At 38.6% G+C, this 22,787-nt stretch overlaps 1 protein-coding gene across 1 annotated transcript in view; it reads right to left on the reverse strand.

Moving 5' to 3' along the window:
• The window catches only part of TENM3 (teneurin transmembrane protein 3), a 601,855-nt gene that overhangs the window by 46,795 nt on the left and 532,273 nt on the right, over positions 1 to 22,787 (reverse strand). Inside the window, exons 14-19 of the mRNA XM_064585705.1 lie at positions 16,812 to 17,028; positions 15,679 to 15,798; positions 14,847 to 15,108; positions 9,033 to 9,300; positions 7,579 to 7,722; positions 3,066 to 3,315 (exon numbers count right to left, since the gene is read on the reverse strand). Coding sequence (XP_064441775.1) covers positions 3,066 to 3,315; positions 7,579 to 7,722; positions 9,033 to 9,300; positions 14,847 to 15,108; positions 15,679 to 15,798; positions 16,812 to 17,028 — 1,261 coding nt within the window. The remainder of the gene's footprint in view (positions 1 to 3,065; positions 3,316 to 7,578; positions 7,723 to 9,032; positions 9,301 to 14,846; positions 15,109 to 15,678; positions 15,799 to 16,811; positions 17,029 to 22,787) is intronic.

Genomic DNA, 22,787 nt, shown 5'->3' on the forward strand with positions numbered 1-22,787 from the left:
ACAGTGAGTATCACTGCCAGACAGCATGAGCTACTACATAATGAGCTCATATTAGAAAGTATTGTTAATAATAATGGAGCTCTAACCTCTAATCAATGTGTTTTTTTTTTTTCCCAGAGAGAGAGATTATAGCTCTAAGTAATTTGTCAAATGACTGTGAAATAAATTTAGCTTTGTGTATACCCAGGGAATTATCCCACAGAAACCTAGCCATTTAGATACATAAAAACTGCGGCGCCTGGGGGGGTCAGTCAGTTGAGCATCTGCCTTCTGCTCGGGTCATGATCCCGGGGTCCTGGGATCGAGTCCTCAGCAGGGAGTCTGCTTCTCCCTCTCCTGCTCCCCCTGCTTGTGCTCTCCATCTCTGTCAAGTAAATAAATCTTAAAAAAAAAAAAAGATACATAAAAACTGGCTATGTGGTATAGTGCAATGAACATACTTTTTAGAGTGGTTCAAATCCCTGCTCCCCATTTCTTAGTTATGTGTCTTGGGGAAGAAAGGGCTTCCCCAAGGCTTCCTTGCGCCTCAATGACCTCATCTGTAATCCTGAAGGACTGCTGTGTGGATCTGCAGTAACGTGTATAAAATATCTGGCACCGAGCCTGGCATGTAATAGGCTGGTTGGTTCAAAGGGAGCTGCTTTGATAGTTCTTTATCTATTGCCTCCAGCATTTTCACATTTAGTTGGTGGACACATGTGTCTGTCTTTTCTCTTTCCTCCACAGTTACCAAGAAGGTGAGGCCAGAAAACTTCTGATATTCTGCCATGGATTCTTTTTTTTTTTTTTAAGATTTTATTTATTTATTCATGAGAGACAGAGAGAGAGAGAGGCAGAGGGAGAAGCAGGCTCCCAAGGAGCAGAGAGCCCGATGCGGGACTCGATCCCAGGACCCTGGGATCATGACCTGAGCTGAAGGCAGACGCTTAACCATCTGAGCCACCCAGGCGCCCTCTGCCATGGATTCTAATAGCAGAGCTCTGCGTGCTCAGCAGTCTGGAGAAATTTAGTGTTAATCTTAGCATGTGACGGAGCTATTAGCTGAGAGCACAAGATCAATAGGGGATCTCAGGGAAGGGTCATGGGGCCATGCCTGGTCATACTGATATGCAACAGTTACTCATCTTCTGGTGGAACTTTGTCTCTTATTTCCTAGTTGTCCATCTCTACAACACAGTTCCAGTGGGCAATGTTGATGTATTCATCTTAAGGATGTCACATAAACTATTGCTAATTTTTCCATCTGATATCATTTCATTAGATACTTTACTGGCCAAACTAGATCCAGCAGGTCCAATATGTCTAGCTTTTTTGGTGAGCTTTACTTTAAAAAAAAAATATATATATATATATATATATATTTTTTTTTTTTTAAATTTCTTTTTTGTTGCCCTGGGGAAAGTTTTTCAGTCAAAAGTGTCCGTAACAAGCTTTTACTATACCTTCGCTAGCTAAGTATACATCGCAAATAGAATCTAAAAAACTTCTGAGCCTACATATTTGCTTCAACTGTTCATCCTTAGCTTTGAAGAAAGTATTTTCTTTCATAATATTGTCCATGAAAACATGACTTCTTAAAAGTAGTACTCAAATCTAGTAACTCTCTCAACTTGGGAAAATATAAACGACAGCAGGAAGTTAACAAAGCCAAAGCATTTGGGTTCCTTTGTATGGTTCCTTGCAAGCCCAGCAAGGTCCTGGGGAACATGATCACGTGATCTTAGGTTTTTAAAAACTTGCCAAAGTAAAATATTTTTTAGCTTCTTTTTCTTAAACAGAATCCCCCAATTGAATAAGCCAGGATCTGCCCTGATTATTGGTCAAATTAAATGTGTCCTCAACTCTCCTACTCGGCTTCAAATTTGGTTCTGTTCAATATGGCTTAGATTATGTGAGCCAGTAACTGAAGTTTAGAAATATTTTTTGTTCTATGGACATGTTCATTATAGTATTTTTTTGTGACAAAATTTATTTTATTAACCAACTTGAAAATAGCTTTTCAGATTATATTGCATAATATAATTTGTAATATGCCACATAATAATGGTTCATATAAGCAGTTTTAATTCCTTAGATATTCTGTGATACTGAGTTTCCTCTCTCATGATGAAATGTTCTTAGAAAACAATGTCAGAGAGTCACATCAAAATGTAAAAAGGACATTTGAAAATATACAGTAACCTTTCAGTAAGATGCTTACCTATGTCTAAAATCTTTATTTCTTGGTGGAAGCAGATAAAATAGGTGGGGAAAAAAAAGCACAGTTAGAAAAAGTTTCTAAAATACAATGAGTTGCATACTGAGATTTTAATTATTTGAATGGAAAATTGCCAACTTAAGCAGAAATAATAGTGGAAATGAATTTTGTAGGCCAAGGCTTATCAAATAATTTACAGAATAGGATGATTTAATAATCACACTTAAAGGAACAAAAGCAAAGCAACAATTTGTTACTTTAACTACTGGTATTATGGCTAAAGGGTTAACCCAACTTGAAGATCCAATATGCTATGGAAAAATTATAGCCTTACTATTATGTCCCGATACTGTAGGGAAATATTTTCTCTCTTAATTTCAACCAATGTGAAATAAAAGGTAACAACCTGTATCAAGAAGTTATTCTAAAGAACAACTAAAGGGATTTAAAAATCATAATTCTATCCTACTGAAGCACAGAAAATGCTCTGAAATCAGTGAGATATTTTATATGTTGGATGACTTTATACTCTTTTATACATTTATGGCACAGTATATATGTATTGTGCTTTTCCCAACTTTAACCAAGAATCTAACTTCTTTTCAGGGCACATTTTAAACACTGGGAAGATATACTTAAATAAATAAATTGGTCCATTAGACTAAACACTTTTTCTTATAAAGGCATGCTTAGCTTTGGTAAAAATCCCAAATTAAGGGGGTGCCTGTCTGGCTCAGTTGGTAGAGTATGCAACTCTTGATCTCAGGGTTATAAGTTCGAGCCCCATGTTGGGTGCGGAGATTACTTAAAAATAAAATCTTAAAAAACAAAACAAAACAAACCAAATCCAAATTAAGGAAAGACATACCTTAGTTCTAAAACACTTGTTACGTTTCCAGAAGGGAATATTCGCCGAACATAGTTGAAATCCCCTACATATAGACTGCCATCGATCCCACAAGCTAATGCAACTGGGGCCAAAAGTTTATTACCATCGGCCTGACCATTGCAACTTGGGCATGAGATGCTGCGCCTTCGGCCATTTCCCATGATGCTACTGACAACTGGAGGCTGTTGGGAGATGAACTGGTTTTCCCCGTTTCCCTTGTACAGTATACCTAGAAGACATAAAATGCGTAAGAATTTTCTTGTGATAAAAAGTAGAAAGATGAAAAGTAAACACGTTCACTCTAGATGTAACTATAATTCAGTGCTTTGTAGGTATAGCCTGGGAACACTATTTCAAGTTCTCTTGGAAAGAACAAGAACTCTATTCATTTACCTGGTGCAAAATATTTGGCAAAATATAAAGGATATATACGAAAAATGCTGTCTGTTATGAATGTAAGGGAGGGTTGGTGAAAGAAACAAAGGACTAACCAGAAAAATTAAAAGCCCAAATTGTCAACATTGACAATTCTCAAACTTGGCTACACATCGGAATGACCGGGGAACTGTAAAAGATACCAATGCTTGGATCTCATCCTGAGAGAGTCTGATTTAATTGGTCTGGGGGCAGCCTTTTAAAAAACCCTCCAGATAGGGCGCCTGGGTGGCTCAGTCAGTTAAGGGTCTGCCTTCGGCTCAGGTCATGATCCCAGAATCCTGGGATCAAGTCCCACGTCAGGCTCCCTGCTCAGTGGGGAGCCTGCTTCTCCCTTGCCCTCTGCCCCTCCTCCCACTTGCGCTCTCTCTCTCTCTGTCAAATAAATAAACAAAATCTTTTAAAAAATTCCCAAACCTCCCAACGACCCTAATGTCCAACCAAGTTTGAGAACCATGCTCTACATGTTCTCAGGGAACTTGTTATATTATTCAGGGAATAACAAGTTTGCCTAATTGCAAAATGATGTTATAATATTATATATTAATCCAATCAGTAAAAATGTGCACCACAAATATGAATTTCTTCCTTATAAGTCTATCACTGATTTGGAAAAGGTTAAAAATACTTTGTGGAAAATAAAGTTAGGAAAATACATATCAACCCCCCTCTATACTACTATGCTGTCAAAGAACATTCTTCTTGCTTAGACTCTTATCTGACATGAGGATGCATACACATGCAGTTATTCAAAATTCCAAACATAACAAAACTGTTATGGAAGGGCAACTTATTATTTAAGGAGAATTCTGCTTTATGGCATGAAAGTGCCAATCATTTTAAGACACAATGCCAGTCTGCTCCACTGGGTCCTCAATGAAAATCTGAGGGAAAAAAAAATCCCAAATGAGTATTAAACATTCTCATAGTTAGAAACTAGATTTGAGTTGCGATTCTAATTTTATTCATTTGCCATTATTGTATAGACGGCAGATCAATGGTTTCATTTTGGCTGGTCAGCTGTTTACTATACCATACATATTTCATGACACTTTGCACAGGGCGATTATCTGTATAAACCATCTGCTCCTTGGACTTTGGAGTTGTACGTATTATATATTTATTGAATGTTCTCTATTTCAAAGCAGTTCTTCAAGCCAATGCTTATACTTTTTAGCAGCTATACTGTTAAAAGAATCAATCCATGAAAGTACAAACAGGAAACCCAAGAACGTGTTTTTTTCCTCCCACTTTGGGATAATTTTAAGGTGAAGAAGAGATCAGAATGATTATGTTCTCTTACAGGGCACCACATTTTTAGGTGGATTCTATGGATTACTTTTTAAATAGTTTTTTTTTTTTAAGATTTTATTTATTTATCAGAGAGAGAGAGACAGAGAGAGCACAAGCAAGGAGAGAGGCAGAGGGAGAGGGAGAAGCAGACTCCCCGCCCAGCTGGGAGCCCAATGCGGGGCTCGATCCCAGGACCCTGGGATCATGACCTGAGCCGAAGGCAGACGCTTAACCATCTGAGCCACCCAGGCGCCCCCTATGGATTACTTTTTAAATGCTTTTCAAGTGATGTAATAATCACAGAAAATTTACATAAAGAAACCAGGGGAGATAAAACAGGTTTATTCAAATTTAAGGAAAAATAAGCCAAATAAGGCTGGATCGTAACACGTGAAAAGCCTTTTGCCTTGAATATTCCAAGAATACATTAATGATACCTAAGATCCTTCTTTCTGTGCTTATGTTATTTGACAATTACGGAACTATATTTTCCTGTAAGAGCCAACCCTACAAGCCAACCTACTGCTCTGCTCAGCCTGATTTATTCAGCCATTCTTTTAAGGGATTGGTCCTTCATGATTCTCCTCTATTGTGACAGAAGACAAAGATGAACATTAGAATATTTATTTCCACGTCCCAGGCCTGCAAACACCTGTCACTGTCTCCATTTTGGCCTTCTCTTCCTCTTTAATACATTTCACAGCTCATCCACCTTGTCACGATTACAAATCACTTTGTTTATTCAATTAGACACGTGTCACTTTGAGAAGCTGCTACTTGTCAAGCGGTTCTTGGGTAAAAATTGAAATCACAATCAGTTTATCCCGTGAATTAGGTCACCTCACATTTTAAAACAACATAGAGTTTATAATTTACAGCACTTTTTGGAGGACAGAATTTGGGGTAGCCCAGTTTCTACGGCTGACCTGGTATTTTAATAAAAGCAGACTATATATTATTCTGGTAGACAGTGTGTGTGCGTATTTCTATTACATATACATACACAGAATACCTACATGTTTCTCAAATGCACCTGAATTCTGTACTCAGTTTTGGGTACTGTTACAGTGTAATTCAACACTATTATGATGTGGGTTTATGGCATGGGCCTTCCTGGAGCTCTCTGCTTGTCGAACCCTTACCAGTTCATAATCTCCTGGTGAAATCCTGGGGCTACGAACTTGACCCTATATGCCCACGATAACTAAAATGCTTCTAGAGAGGTTCCCCTGGTTTTGTTTATCAAGAGCTTCCGAAGGAATCCAGCAATATGTCAAACTGTGTGAAATATAATTTCACACCATTTAATCAAGAGCAGCCAGGGAGGGGCACATTTGGCACATGGCTTTGCATTTTGAAAGCCCACGACTACGCCTGGTGTTGCTGACATGACAGACTGAAATACCACGGCTTCAGGCACTGCTGATGATTAGGGATAACATACGGAGCAACCTTCTGGCATGCTCACTGAATGGCAACCTGATGTCCAGGACACAGCTGGACCGGGGGTAGAGCTCAGCACTGCTGTAAGGTAGGAAAGGGGTGGAGGGTTTTTCCATTTTGTTTTTCCTCTATTGATTGGCTGAGTACTATTTTCTTCTAGAGGTAAGACACCAGCATTCTCGAGCACTGGCTTGGACACTACTGTGGATTTATTACATTTGTAAGTTGAAAATGCACCTTTTCCAGCTTCCACAATAAATTTTTTTAAGTAAAAATAACAAATATCAAAGTAACATTAATCTGAAAAAGTGACCATTACTCATAAACATTTAGTTGTATTACATGCTCAGTTCAAAATTCTGAACCTTCCAAAAACCTTTGCGAAGTCAAAGCTAGATGATTTGCCACGACTGTGAAATCTCCTTTGGCTATTTGGAAAGGGAGAGTAGAGAGTTACCAGCATGATATGGTTTAGGATAGGGGGTTAGAGGAAGTCACCGTAAGGTTCCGCTTTTCTAGAAAAGTACCTGTAAATTATCTGAGGTGTAGCCAGCATGTGGGCAAAAATGTCAGACACACAGTAGGGACAACAGAGTTTGTTTAATATAAATAATATCCTTTATGAGATTAAGCTGGTCAAGTTTTGTAAAATAATTTATGTCTTTTGTGATACCTGAAATATGTGTTTTCAGAGCATATTCCTTTATAATATAAGGTTTATTATAAGTAATAACTCTCAATCCTCGCTTTCTTCTCAGATTATTCCTTTATTTTTTCCTAAGAATTACGAAGTTAAATAAGAGTATATGGAACCCAATTTGAGCGGGAGAACTATTTTTTTCTCACATACAATCTAAGAACTGAAAAAAAACTACATGCTCAGAATAGGCTAATTGCTTAAGAATTAAGATCTATCAGAAATATTTTGGTAAAGTCACACGGATTTTTTTTCTTTACTTAAAAAAGTCCCCCTCCCTCCATTTTTGGTAAACCTTCGTAAAGCACTCTGGATCGACTCATGGGCTTACTATAGAACTAGATGCTTCTAGATGAATCTGTCGTGAAGACCAGCACACAGAGTACCTTCAGTGCAGCACCAAAGTCACTTACATTCAAGTGGGAGAATTATTCTGGTGATGAATTTATGAATGATTCAAAGTCCATAAGAAGAATATCAGGTAGTTCCCACTTCAGACATGTACAGTCTTTAAAAATATCCCTTTATTTTTTCTACTAAATTTTAATCCTACAGCATGCATAGGATAAAATGTTGCCATAATCTAATCAAGGTAAGTGATATTAACTATGAATAAGATCTTACCGTTCTGAACATCCAACACATGATGTTTATCCAATGTCCAACCACCCATGTTGGAAGCGTCTAATTCATAACCTTGCAAAATGGCGGTCCTCTTTTCCCACAGAGTCAGGTCCAGACATGACTCGTATTCGTATCCAACCGACACTGGAATCAAGAGAAATCACAGTACATCTTCTCAATTACAGGCAGAAATGCAATTTATTATTTTGATAAAACTGTTTTTTTCTACAATTGTGTTCTAAGACTCTATTTCCACTCATTTATGTGTAGAAATTATTTTTATATGAGAAGATCTGACCACATAAAAGGTGTTTTTCTAAGAAATGATCTTCAAATATTATTTTTCTATTGATTTGATAGGAAACTAGTATTGTTCTCCCCCCACGTCACTTTTTCACAAGGGTTTCACAGCACAAAATGAAGACCAGATTGGGCACCTGGTTAAGTAATTAGATAAGATAAATCAGCCCCAGGGGGTGATCAGATGGTAACAACTAAAAATAGTATTTGCTATCTGAGTAATTAGAGCTGTCTAGTTTCCAAGAGTATTAAAAGTTGTGCAAAATGTTTATGATAAGTAAGGTTCAATACAGCAGAGAAGATAGCCTGATTATAACATTATATTCACATGTTACTATCAGGACTGAATGATAACACTAGCAGTAAATTAGTGTGAACAAATCACCAATAAAAAGCTTCAGAGTTATAATGAAGCATGGGTTTTAAAATTTAGAACAAAGTGAAGGGAGAAGTGGCAATTATCTGATTGATGTGAACTAATTCAAGCCCAAGTTATATATTAACTTCAGAATGAAATATCTATGATATTCTCAGGTAAAAACTAATAGAACAAAAAGCATCCATTAGTTTTGGCTGTCCTCAGCCTGAGCATGAAGCTATACCATATATATCTCAACATACCAATCTTTGATTGCATTGTCCCATCATTCAGTGAAACAATGGGCTTAACTGATGTTTTAAGAATGTCATTCCACCGAACTGACTCCTAGTCAAAAGAGCTGAAATAATTTTGGGGCACAAATATTGTCTATATCCTTTTAAATATCATTTTGAGTTGAAACTACCCTAATAGTTAGATACAGAAAACATAAAAAAAGGATAAGGAAAGCTAAGGAGATCAAGTTAGAAAGAAACAAAAAGTGAAAAAGGGAAGGAGAACAGTAAGGAAAAAGAACATGAAGGAAAGGATAGGACAGCTTGGAATCTCATTCAGAACATTTTCGAAGATAGAATTCCAGCCAGAAAAGAAGGGATACTCTCTCCTCATCATACGGAATACATTCCATTTTCCCATGGTAGGTCTCAGTCAACCAGCTCATAACTCCCCAAGGATAATCTTAATTGTCTTCCAATTTGTTTATCCTTTGATGTCCATGGGTGACAATCAACTTCGTGATAGTTTTTGACACAGAATATATCGATATGGAACTTACCAACAGCTTCCGATAGACCATAGACCTTTTGATTATAGGCATCTGTTTTATCCCATATAAAAGTATAGGCCAGGTTTGGCGAGGCGGGAAACCACTTCTGAAAGAGTCTTCCTACCACAGCCACCATAAGGTGAACCTTCATTAAATTAAATGGTATGACGGACTGCGTCATGGTGATCTTGAGAACTGACTTATATCCTGCCGCTCTGGAGCTCAAGTAGGAAAGTTTCAAATCTGTTCCTGGAATTGTCGTTTCTTCATGGAGTACCTAGGTTTGCACAAAGCAGAAGCTTCAAACTGGGATCACAGGTAACTATTAGGTAAAGCCGATCTAAAAGAAGCGAGGAGAGCAACTAAAATAAGACACCAAAGAGTCACTTTTCACAAATACACATCTGAGCTGTTACTTTATTCGATAATTAAAAGTAACTCTGCCGCCAGCCCAATTTTCCTCCTGCTGAAAGCATCCTGTCACTCATTCGGAGTAGGTGCTACTTCTCATACAGGACACAGCACTGACACGCACTGACTTGTTAGCTCGTGGTCACAGCGGATTCTCACCAACCCATCCTTCACCCCCGTCACCCTGGAGAATCAGAGCCGACATCTGTAAGATGGTTAGCTCAGAGCAGGGATATGGTATGGGCCAAAGATCTGGCCTGTGCCAGCTGGCTCATTTAGGGATTAATCCTGCGTCTATGGCCTTGGCAGCTGACTGGTCACAGCCTAGAAAGACAGGAGTGGTAACAGAAAAGACCAATTCGTTTGAGTTAAACTGTACTGAATTCTATATCCATGTGGAAAGGTAAGAGAACAACAGCATGTTCTCATAATTAGTTAAATGCTGAGCGAGGACTCACCACTGATTTTTGATATGATGGTGGATGGACTAATATTTGAGAGCTGCATAAATTCTCCCTGAGAGAGCAACTAATGTGTTATTGAATGCACACGCAAGACCCTCAATGTACACTTTCTGAGTTGAAACTGGACTGTGGAAAGTTAATACAATTCCCTGCCTAAGAACGATCTCCTTTATAGATTTTAAAAAATCATATTCTTTTTTTTTTAAATATTTTATTTATTTGACAGAGAGAGACACAGCGAGAGAGGGAACACAAGCAGGGGGAGTGGGAGAGGGAGAAGCAGGCTTCCCGCGGAGCAGGGAGCCCAATGCGGGGCTCGATCCCAGGACCCCGGGATCATGACCTGAGCCGAAGGCAGACGCTTAACGACTGAGCCACCCAGGCGCCCCTAAAAAATCATATTCTTAACCCCACAATTTATCTATCAATGTGACTGGCTCAGTGAACATCAACAAATTTATGCTGACATATACCAAAGTATATTACGCCAAAACATTATTTAATTATTTTGAAAACTAGATTTTATGTAGCGTATAACATCTTTCTAGACAGCGCAGATGCTAAGAACTACTGCTAAGCTCCTATTAGTTTGGTCAACAATGGTAGCTCTCCAGAGGCTTACTGCAATACATATATCGTGAAGTGCAAGGCCATCTAGGCTCAAGAATCTGCACCAGGAAGTCACCATTTTGTCCACTAAGAATTAAATAACATTCTCCAAGATTTCCTCATATTGGCTTATCGAGATTCATTATTCAGACTGTGTTAGAAAAATCTTAACATAGCAACCCAGTGGTCAGTAGGATCCAGCTCCTCTTGCACAGAACAGTTGGGATTGATGCGTATTTGTAGCGGTCAGTGTGAGTATAAGTGAGCAGCACCTTTAAAGGATGGGCTGAGTAAACCTCCATGGTGATCGGGGACCAGAGCTGGCATCAAGAGCAATGGGATGCGGTACCGTGGACCAAGAAGGCACTGCTCTGCTCTCATAGCTCCTATTCAGCACAGTGGGGGTTTCCTTACCGAACATGCGCACTGACTTCAGCTGCAGACTATCTGAAGCAAAATAGTTTATGGCCATACAGAAACTTTCCAGAGCTCTGTTCGACTCACGGAGAACATTACATTTAAGATTGACAGCACTTTTGTGTGGCTGTAGGCTACAGGGTGAATAATCTAAATAGGACTCCTTGTTCTGCCATCACTGGGGTGAAGTATCAGTGGGTTGGCTTGAAAAATGGATTCTGTGACTCTTGAATGGCTCTCTGAAAATGTAAGTGATTGAACCCTAAGGCATATAATTTGTTTCCTCATAATTTATTTTCAAAATAATTTCTCATAAATCTGATAGGTTTTCTATATGTAAGGCAGTCTTCCATTAATTAAATATATATTTCCTGTGATCTGGGAAGAACTGCTTCTCTAATTCAAAATATCATATGTTATTCCCAATTTTAATAATGGATTATTGTCTTTGTCATCATTAACCTACTTCCATGGAACAAATATCTGAGTTTAGTTTATTAAAACATGTGTTTCTCCTATGTAATTTGACGTGACCATGTTATTTTTGCATTAGTGGGAAAAGGACATCCAGCCAGAGTGGAAAAATAAACCATCAAGTCTATTTTTTGCCAGCTATGTGATCTGTAAGCCCCATTCTTCACCCCATTAAACATTCAGTTAGAAACTACAATTAAAATAAAAATATGTAATAAAAGACTTACTTTAATTTTGTTATTGTTTTGTTTAATAATAAATTAATAAATATTTTATTTTATAATAAAATCACATATCACCATTAAAAAAACCCAGAAACTATATCCCGTCAATTCTACCTTCCAAATCTAGGTCTAATCTGTTCTCTCTTCTCCACCTCCATCACCATTGTGAGTGTTGGGCCCTCCCCATCTCAGTGCTGGATATGTATAGAAATATAGTGAACACTAGTCAGTTCACTGATTTACCTGTCTTCTTCTATCAATTACCCATTTTGCCTCGAGTTAGCTTTACAGAAATCTGAAAAGACGCCATTGGCCCCCTGGTTCCATATTGCCTAAAGAATTCAAGGTCTCTTGGGCGCCTGGGTGGCTCAGTCGGTTAAGTGACTGCCTTCGGCTCAGGTCATGATCCTGGAGTCCCGGGATCGAGTCCCGCATCGGGCTCCCTGCTCAGCGGGGAGTCTGCTTCTCCCTCTGACCCTCCCCCCTCTCATGCTCTCTGTCTCTCATTCTCTCTGTCTCAAATAAATAAATAAAATCTTTAAAAAAAAAAGAATTCAAGGTCTCTTGTATGGTATTTTGGGGCCACTCATAATCTAGCCCCAACATTTCCTCTTATATGCCCTACATTTACGTACTTCATCAGTTTTAATACGACATCATTTGTTTTTACCACCCTGTGGTTGCTCTGGAATATCCTTTCCCCACTTCGAAGGCCAACCTCCTCAGTGATGCTTTTTTTTGGCTTCCTTAGGAATAGACCACTCTTTTGAACTTTCAGAGTTCTTCCTTCAAATCTTGATCACATTTAGAATGGTGGGAATCCATGTCTTATTATTCTTTTTATCCTAGTAGAGTACCTCATACATAATCGGTTCTCAGTAAATTTCTACTAAATGTTTGCAGACTGTTTGATGGAATGGAAAAAACAAAAACAAAAACAAACCCTTCATGTATTCCTGCAACTGTTGACTACAATGACTCAGTTTGCTAACAATTTGCTACCTACACACACAAAGACACAGCCTCAAGATTAAATCTATTTAAGGAGTGGCTAAGAAGCTCAGAGTTACTGCAAGATGGCCCCTGGGGAGGAAGTACTACATTGCACAAGGTTACAATGACTTTCCAAAAGCTTCAGCTCAAAGCTGGCTTGACTGTTACGCAGTAAATCACTGAGGTGTCTCTTGTGCATTGTATTTGCCTGTGACAGTTCTTTCCTGTTATCCTAGGCCTTGTTCTCCGTCTGCACTCCCTCCCTAGGGGATCTCATCCTACGCTTTATATTTATCTGTATCACTGATGACCCCCAAGTTTCCGTTTGACTTCCAACCTCTGCCCTGGACTCCACTCTTACACATCCACTTCTTACCCCTTCCTCCCCAACTCCCTTTGCCCAAGCCACCACTATTTCTCCTATTACTGAGATTGTCTCCTACCTGGTCTCCTTGTTTCAACCTTTGCCCAATATGGAAATATTCTTAGTGTGGCAACTACAGTGATCCTTTTAAGAAGGAAACCAGTAGGGGCGCCTGGGTGGCTCAGTCAGTTAAGCGTCCAACTCTTGGTTTCGGCTCAGGTCATGATCTCGGGGTTGTGGGATCAAGCCCAATCAAGATCGGGCTCCATACTCAGCTTGGAGTGAGAATCTCTGCCTGAGATTCTCTCCCACTCCTTCGCCCCCTCCACCCCATTCTCTTTCTCTCAAATAAATAAATTAAATCTTAAAGAAAAGAAGAAGGCCACGGTCTTCAATGAGTTGTGGTTTATCACCCCTTCACTCAAGCCACCTGCTGGCCTCTGTGCCATTCTGTGAACAAGCCAAGCATGCTCTTCCCTCGGAGCTTCTGAACTTGCTCCTAGTGCTTACTGGAATACCCTTCTATTTTTGGATTTATTCTTTCACTTTCTTAAAGTTTCTGTTGAAACATCAACCTATCGAAGAGATCTTTCTGGACCACACTTTACAAAACTGTACCTCCGTCAACTGACCCTGTTTTATCTTTGAAAAATAAGTCGTATTCACAAGCTGACATATATTTATACATTTGTTGTCTCTCTCCCCATTAGCTGGGAAGCGCCTTGAGAGCAGGTACTTCATCTGATTGGCTTACTGCTTCGCTCAATTCTAACAGTGCCTGATATCAAATAAATATTTGAAGAGTGAATGGGACAAAGCTGCTATGTGCTGCTGTATTTTAAAGACTGCATATTTTTGGGGTGCCTGGGTGGCTCAGTTGGTGAAGCGACCTACTCTTGATTTCAGCTCACATCATGATCTCGGGGTCGTGGGATGGAGCCCTGTGTCCAGCTCTGTGCTCAGCAGGGAGTCTGCTTACGATTCTCGCTCTCCTTCTGCCCCTCCCCCTGCTCTCTCTCTCTCTCTCATAAATAAATAAAAAAATCTTTAAAAAAATAAAGAGCTCATAGTTTTACTTAGCTATTTATGTATAAAGCCTATTATTATTGTACCTAATGTCCTATCTTTAAGACGTCAAAGTTCTTTCTTTCTTTTTTTTTTTCTCAAAGTTATTTCTAATTGGAAATAAAGAGGAAGGAAAACAACCTCCAGATATTTCAGTAGATAAAAGGAATAGTGAAAGTATGGCTATTTTTAGAAAAATTATATAGTTTTTCCCCCCCTGAGGAGAACAGGATTTATCATAAATTATCAGAACTTAAGACATAATACCAAGTTTTTTAGATAAAAATATCTTGAGAAAATTAATGAACATTTGCTGCTAAAAATCATCTTTTCTGAAACACTTTTTACTTATAAGTATAACTAAACAGTAAGTCATTGAGAGTAATGACCAATATAATAGCACTTGTTACCACATGAGTCAGGAGGTCAGGAGCATATAGGTATCAAAACCTTTCTCTAGTGAATGACTACATGAACAAAGACATTATTAGCTGTTGAGTTTAAGCTGTTTTTCCATTTGGCTACAACTAATAAATAAATACAGATATAGTATAGCCTGAACAAAAAAGTATTTTGAATAGATCTTTAAGAAATAACTAGATTATTTCTTAAATAATCCTACCACAGTATGACCTATTCTTGCGCATGTGCGCGCACACATACACACCCCACATTCTGTGTTTCCATCTATAGAATTATTTGGGATAGCACTGGAATTCTGCAATCCGTTTTAAAGATTCTTTGGAAACCACATGATCTGAAAACAGGTCCCTTAAAAGTACTGCCTGCCAGAACATTCTACCTGTGTTTCGGGAATAATGGGGCTGTCTTCAGGAGAAGATCTGAAAAAGGTAGATAAAGGAGAAGACACGATGATGGGATTTGGCCTCACAAATCCACTCAGATCACAGCTGGGAATGTCATTCTCTTCCTTCTTCATGACGAGGGTATCCATCACATAAAAGACATTCCACGGAATCCACACGGTATGATACTGAGTGAGGAATGGGGAGCGTTCAAATACCAAAGTAAGAGACGCCCCGCCATTTGCCACCAAATCAAACCTAAGAAAAACAAGATTACTTAGTGAATTATCTGGATCCCATACAGCTTCCAACAACACTCAGCTCCTTAAATAAATATGCTTTACAAAAAAAACCAACTTTTCTCCCAACTTGTATATGACAGAGTTTCAAATCTATAGGGATATTAAAATAACCATTCAATGAACACCTAGATACCTTTTACTTAGATTCACCAACTTATTAACATCTTCCCAAATTTGCTTTATCTATCTACCCATCTACTTATTTTTTTCAGAACCATCTAAGCTTAAGTTGTAGGTGTTACGGAATGTCACTCCTAAATATTTCAACACGAATCTTCTAAAACAAAGAAAATTCTCCTATGAAACCACAACACTGTTATCATGTCTTGGCAAATGAAATCAACTTTTAAGGAACCACATGAGCACGTGACTTTAAGTCTCTGCCACATGCACAGATTTCTGGAGCCTAAAAGTTGTTGCAGTTCTATATTAAAAGGGACAATAAAACATATTGGGAGATATAAGAATGCCTAGCTTTTATACTGAAAATATTTCACACAGAAAGAGTGCGGTGGGACTAACTCACATTCCATCCTGGCGGGTAATAGTATATCCATATTCTGGGTAATGGAAAAACGAGACATTTACTCCAATAAGTGGAGTTCCGTCAGCAGTTAGTACTTGGCCTCTGATGACAGATGCAAGGCTGTGGGAAAAGTAGAAGAATTAAAATGAACATCTGTCTTCTCAGGCCAACATTATCATGATTTAGAGATAATTCAACCTAAGGATAAAATAACACCGTCACACATACTTGTTCTTCACAAAAACCAGACCTGAAAGAGTCCCAAGACAATACCCCTTTTAATTCAGGGCAATTCACGTTCTCTAAATGCCTGGTGTTTACCCTGGGTTTTAATTTGCTGCAATCTGGGTTTTGGAGAGTTATCAAGACCCATAATTTAGAGATGGGTTTTTTAAAATTATAAACTGTGCTTTTTCATAAGTCGTATATCTGGTGCTTACATGAAGGAAAGTATACCTTCCAATTAATTCCGAGGCAATCTGTAAATCTGCAGGGACCAAGAAGTACAAGATTTAAAGGGGCAATAAGGCACATTTGTGCAACAACTTTTAATCAACTGCTGGGTCTAACTGCATTAATGCTGTTAAATTACTGCAGATCCAGGAGTTCTTGTGTAAATCATCTTCTTTTACTCAGTGAGACACAAGACACCTGCTTTCACTTACTGGTTTATTTTCAGGTCCTTACTGCTCTGTAAAGCACCAAACAGCTTATGCAATCTTACTGCCATGCCATTAGCAGTTCTATTACATTAATTCATAATTTATATTATTTAGCGAGCTCAGCTGAAAAAAAAAAAGCTCACTTCTGTTTTGCCTTTTGGGGTCTTTCCACTGCTTCTTTTGAAACATTTCCAACTGCGCTAACAAAATCAACGAGTTAAATGAAGATTTATTGACTCCTTAATGGGATGTCCTGTTCTGGCTCAGGTACTGAAATTGACAAAGCATGTGAACTGTGTCAAAAATGCTTGAAATGCGAAGTTTGGTGAGGAATTTGCCGAAAGAGGAACAACTGCATTAAAAGAAAAAGCTCTTTCCTCAAATTCACAGTCATCAGCATTTCATCGAAAGTGCACGGAACTATTGATAATAACATCACTACAAATCTATGTAAGCAGAAAATGCATTAACCTCTTGTTGAAAGGACTTTCTCCAGGTATGACATGGGTGCTCTCAGACCCTATAAGAAAACTGATTCGATCATAGAAGGATTTGGCAGCTTGCTGCGAGGGGGACTGTAAGCTTTGGCTGATGACGTCCTGAGGATCAGGTAGGCCGTGGCAGTAAGCCTGGCTTTGGCAGGAGCTCTGTAAACAGCAATCAGGATCCATACAGTCCACGAGCCCATCTGCAGAGAGAAGCGCAAGCCAGTAAGAGAATTCCTCTTGTTACGTGGTGAAGTGCGACGCGTTTTGTTTGTTGGTTCGTTTTCTTTCAGATCCAGTGAATCTTTCCCCCATCTGAGAGTAATTTCTACGAGGCACACTTTTTGGAAACAGATAAAATATTAATACAAGACTTGCAGCCTCTTTCACATAGAGTAAATGTTTGGATTGGAGATGGCTGATTCTGAGTAGGAGTAAAACACTGCTGATAGGAATAATCCATTAGGACTAGGAAGGACTACAGATTCATTTTAAGTATAATTGCTGAAGCCTTCTCTATTTTATAGAAAATGCACTAGGAGTTAACATAGTGAGCGCGATGGGTCAGTGGTTCGGGACCTACATAGGGTGAAGTTCTAAAATTTGGGGCAAGGTCAGAGAATGAAAGTCTGTGAAGTGAAGCAAATACAAATCAACATACAATGGATGAGATAAGCCAACCACTTTTCAAAGAAATAGCTTTCTCAAGGAAGGTAAAGTGTGTTCGAAATAAAATTAAGGTATCTCTCAAGTGTTGAACAGGATCCCGAGCCCCTCGTATGCCTCTGCTAAAATGGAGGTGTTACATTAAAATGTGGCAAATGTAAGTGAGTCGTAATATTGGAAAATTAGAAGCCTACCACAAAAAAACCCGACCTATAGTGCTGGTGACGTGAAGAGTGTAATGGATAGAAAGAATTTGCTAGTGCCTTCTCCGGGAACATCAAAAGGAAACCACAATCCATGGTCCACGTAAGTATTTTGTTCGAAACATATAAACCAACTCATTAGTGGACAAGAGTGTCAGGTTATGAGGATTTAGTGACGTTACCCCTTAAGATCTTTCTTTCACTAACCAGCTGATACATGAATTTTGATCTGCTTGGCAATGACATTTCTCAGTACAGATTAACAAAAACATTAGTTTCTGAAGACTTTCAATCATTCTTGAGAGGTCGGACAAATGGTTATCTTCACACCTAAGTCTCAAGTCTTAGTGTGACCCTATTATGGCAAACTCAGTTGAAAATATCTAGTTGACCTACATATTTTATTTACACAAGGGCTTTTTAAAATAACTTTTATTTGGAAAAAAACAAAAACAAACCACACTAGCCATTTGTTTTGGCTTTAGGCCACTCTTATTAATAGAATACAAGTTTGCCCCTTCATTATCTGACAGCAAACCGAGATGCAAGAAAATAGACTAAATTGAGTTATGTTGTCCAGTCTAAAAGTAGGTCAACGACAACACAGGTAAGGTCAGAAACAAGAGATGAGGGGTCCTGGATTAATGTCCGTAAGTCATTTTGCCCACCTAAAGCAGAATGTAGTGAACACTTGTGAGTTCTCCCACGCTCATTTCCTCTTCTTTGGGCAACAGCTCCACACTTTCATTTACATACCCATCCGTCCCCCCGTCTCAGTCTGTGTGCATTTCCCCCTTCATGTTTGGTTCAGACGTGTCCATTTGACCTAACTTGTCTATCTGGAGTGAATTTCAGGAACTGTCTGCAGAGATTCCCCCTCCCCTTTCCCCCGAGGCTTGGAGCTGTAAGGCTGTGAGGTTGGGGTTGCTGCCTACAGGAGAACCTGTCTGGCAGCGCGACATTCAAGAAGCAGAGCCCAGAGCTGGAGAGAAAAACAAGAGGTCATCGTGGCATCTTTAGGGTTTTTGCAACAACCTGCACCTGAGCTTCTGGGCTTTTCAGTTACAGAAGCCAAGCTATTCTCTTCTTCCTTACGCCTGTTTGGGTTAGATTTTCTGTCACTTAAAACCGAAAGAGACTTAGTTTATCTAGAGACAGCAACTAAAAATCTCTTCACTATCTCCCTTGTAGTCAAAAAACAAGCTTAAGAGGTGAATACGTGAATTAAATTTATGGTGTTGGACTCCTTTTTACATTAATATTTTAATTTTTTTGTTATGACGATGAGTCAGAATTTCTGACAGGCAGATCTTATATATTGTTTCCTTTATGATAGTTACATTTTTATGCAGATGGCTGTTATATTTTTTAAAATGTGTTAATTATTTGAAAGTGTAGTTTTATTCCTTTGATAAAAATTTTAAATGTTTTAAGCAAATCAAATGAAACTGAGCTTTGAAATTTTATATAAATTTATCAAAATACTACTTTCTTAGCCAAAAGGCCATGAAGATGAAAAATGTCTAAATATTTCTCTGTATTTCTGGAAGATAAAACTACGCTACAGGCTTACTTTTCACAAAGCTATAATAATGCAATACATTGTATATTATTTTTTTTCTCTATCTCTCTCAAAGAAATAGAAGTAGTTATTAAGACTTGGATTTTTAAAGTAGTAGACTATTGAACTATTGCTCCAATATCATTTCTGGCCTCAAGAGAAACCAATTAAAAAATAAAACCCCTTCAGTAACAATCCATGATTATATATTGAGACTATAGGGAATCTTCAATTACGTGTTTTATGATATATTTAAGAGTTCTTACTCCATGACTTTTGAATGGGTTGAGCAGATGCTTCGGAGAATCATTTAACACAAATATTTTATATTCTTGGAGGTTTTTCCCTTACATTCATTCTTTAACCTAAACAGAAACTACTCACTAGAGAAAGTACTTCCAATTATTATATTTTATCTTCATTAATCTTATAAATTAAAGGTTGAATGCCCTCGTCCTCTCCTCCCCCCACACTACAACTAGAGTATCTCCCTTTAGGCAATATATGGTGCAGTTGCCAAAGAGGAATGCTCAAATTTAGTCATTCATTTTTGTTAGTTTATAAAAAGCAAACGTACGTCTGGCATGTAGTCTGCAGGTCATAAAACTGCATGAGATTGACACCTTCTGAACTAATCAGTTGGAAATGCATTTTTACAAGCCTCTCTGCTAACATCAATCAGAGAAAGAATCTCATTTTCAACAGCCAAGATGCAGGGACACACAGTTTGTTATTTTTCTGCAGAGTTTATCAGTAACTTGCCCAAGCAAGTGACGGATGGTTATGAATCTGGCTCCCTATAACTTGAGAAAACATTTTTCATTCTTTGTGCTTATATAGCTCGGGCTATCTAGTACAACTAAGTCGATGACCCACTTGCCCAAATGTACACCGTAGTAAAATTGTCTTTGTGGAATAGCTTCTCGAAATCACTGAGATTCCTTTTAGTAGCAGGAATATCAGTTGGTATAAATTTATACTGGTCTAGACATCATATCTAATAGAATTAATCATAAAAAAAATCTAAAAAAATCAAAAGTGTTCAAAACCCACTGAATAATAACTTCAATGATCAGTTAAGAGCTTTTCTTTCTTTGCAATATAAGTGGTCCTCTGATGTAAAGCAGAGAATTTGGTTTATGCTTCTGTCCACTCAATCCTGAACATTATTGCTCTAGTTATCATTTTAAAACATGTTCTCATCTTACCTTAGGCTTTTGTTGGACTGTAACAGTAGTTGGCAGACTTACTTTGCAAAGGGCCAGATAGTAAGTAACTTAGGCTTTGTGGGCCATGCAGTCTCTGTTGCACCTTTCAACTCCACCTTTATAGAGCGACAGCAGCCGTAGACATTATGGAAACGAATGGGTGTGTTCCAATAAAACTTTATTTACAAAACAGCCTTTGCCCCAGAGGTCATAGCTTGCCAGCCTCTGGTCTTGCTTTAATGTTTCTACCCTGCTCGATTTCCTTGTATTCTTCCAATCATTCTTGACATTGTTTCTGGCAAATTTAGACAATGCATATTTTGCCAGATTATTAAAACTTCTGACTCCAGGTCTTCTCCTAGGTTACTCCTATGCTGGCTGTGATCTGCTTGTCAAAACTCACTTGCTTCTTTCAAGTAGCTATGGATACCTGAACCTGTTTTTCAAAACCTTGATTTACTGACTGGATAAAAAGTCATGAATTTCCTTTCAGTGAATTTTCCTTCTTTACTCAAAAGATAATTAATGTCCACCGCCTTTCCCCACAGTATTTGGAAGCCCCTTTCCCCTATTCCAAGTTAGAGGTACACATAGAAATTCTGATGGAATAATTTATCTGTAGACTTCAGAATTTTCAAAGTGTATAGGTATGCCTTTCATTACTTCTTAAAGTCACCATTCTGTGATATGCATGAAATCCATTTATTTCTGAATTGGAATCATGTTTGGCTTTCTGACTATTCTTGTTTTTCTTGTGTGTGTGTCTCTATGTTCACATATGTCTTTAGGCTGATCATTCTTCTGCACTTCAAATCCACAAACTGCCTTCTAGATATTTCCATCTGGATATTACACGGGCAGCAAAAACTTAGTGGATCTAAAGCGCAGCATATTGAATCTCCTCTAAACACGTTGTTTTCTTCTATTATTTCCTATTTCGATGAATGGTTCCATCATCCACCCATCCAGTCTCTCAAAGTAGAGACCTGAGTGTCATCCTTGACTCCTCTTCTCTCTTCCTCTTCCTCTGCACCTAATCAATTACCAGGTCCTTCTTTTCTTCACCCCAAATATATCTTGAATCAGTCTCTTCCTTTCCATTTCACTGAAAACGCCCTTCAGGCCACCATGGTCATCTCTCGAGGAGATCTCTACCATAGTTTGGTTTCCCGGGTTCCAGCCTTGTCCCCACTATTCATCCTCTACACCTCCGTCAGAGTCATCTTTGCAGAAATCAGACCTGATGACTTCACTTCTCTAGCTAAACTATGTCCTCTACTGCCTTCTGAGTAGTTAGAACTCCTTACCGTGGGGCTTTTAAAAGCTTTCATCATTATTGTTTCCTCTGCCTGGAGACCTCTAGCTCCCTACTCCTGGACCCCCATCCCCTCTCCCCATTCCTTAAGGCAGCACCTCAGGCAATGGCTCAGGCAGCTCCTTGAGAGCTGAGTTCACCACTGTATCTGCAGTTGTCTAGTACACTTCCTGGCACCAAGTCAGCATACAATGTATTTGCTGAAAGAATGGAAGAATGGATTCAGTTCCTAGAGATAATTAGATTGAAACCGATCAAAATGATGTCTTAAAGGTGCAGCAGAGACACCCTCTTGGTTTTCTTTTCTTTTCTTTTTTTTTTTTTTTTTAAGATTTTATTTATTTATTTGAGACAGAGAGAATGAGAGAGACAGAGAGCACATGAGAGGGGGGAGGGCCAGAGGGAGAAGCAGACTCCCTGCCGAGCAGGGAGCCCGATGCGGGACTCGATCCCAGGACTCCAGGATCATGACCTGAGCCGAAGGCAGTCGCTTAACCGACTGAGCCACCCAGGAGCCCCTCTTGGTTTTCTTTTCTTACCCTTCTCCAACCCTCAGTACTATGCTCACCCTTGAATTCTGGTTTCTTTTTTTTTTACCCCAACAGTTATTTTAAAATGTTCTTGATTAATTTGACATTAACCAATCCACACAATTATAAAAAAGCATTAGAAGAAATGATATGAAACACTATGTATAATTTTTCAAAGGGAAAAGGCCCTATTTATTTTTGAAGACACACAACCCAGAGTTCGCGAAAAGATACACCTCGTCAAAATTTACCTCATATCAATGAAAACTGCTACATGATGAAAGACACCTTCAGAAAGTTAAAAGAGAAGTGAAAACCTGGGATAAAATACCTGCAATACGCCTAACAGAGAATTAATAAGTAGCATATACAAAGAAGTCCTAAAAATTAAAAAGGAAAAGTCAAGCCACTAATAGGGAAAAAAATGGGCAAGAGAAATAAATAATTAGCAAAAGAAGAAATACTAATGGCCAAGAAGC

This window comes from Mirounga angustirostris, unplaced genomic scaffold (genome assembly GCF_029215605.1).
Source record: "Mirounga angustirostris isolate CCGP_5_RB_7025 unplaced genomic scaffold, mMirAng1.0.hap1 SCAF_2, whole genome shotgun sequence".
Classification (NCBI taxonomy): domain Eukaryota; kingdom Metazoa; phylum Chordata; class Mammalia; order Carnivora; family Phocidae; genus Mirounga; species Mirounga angustirostris.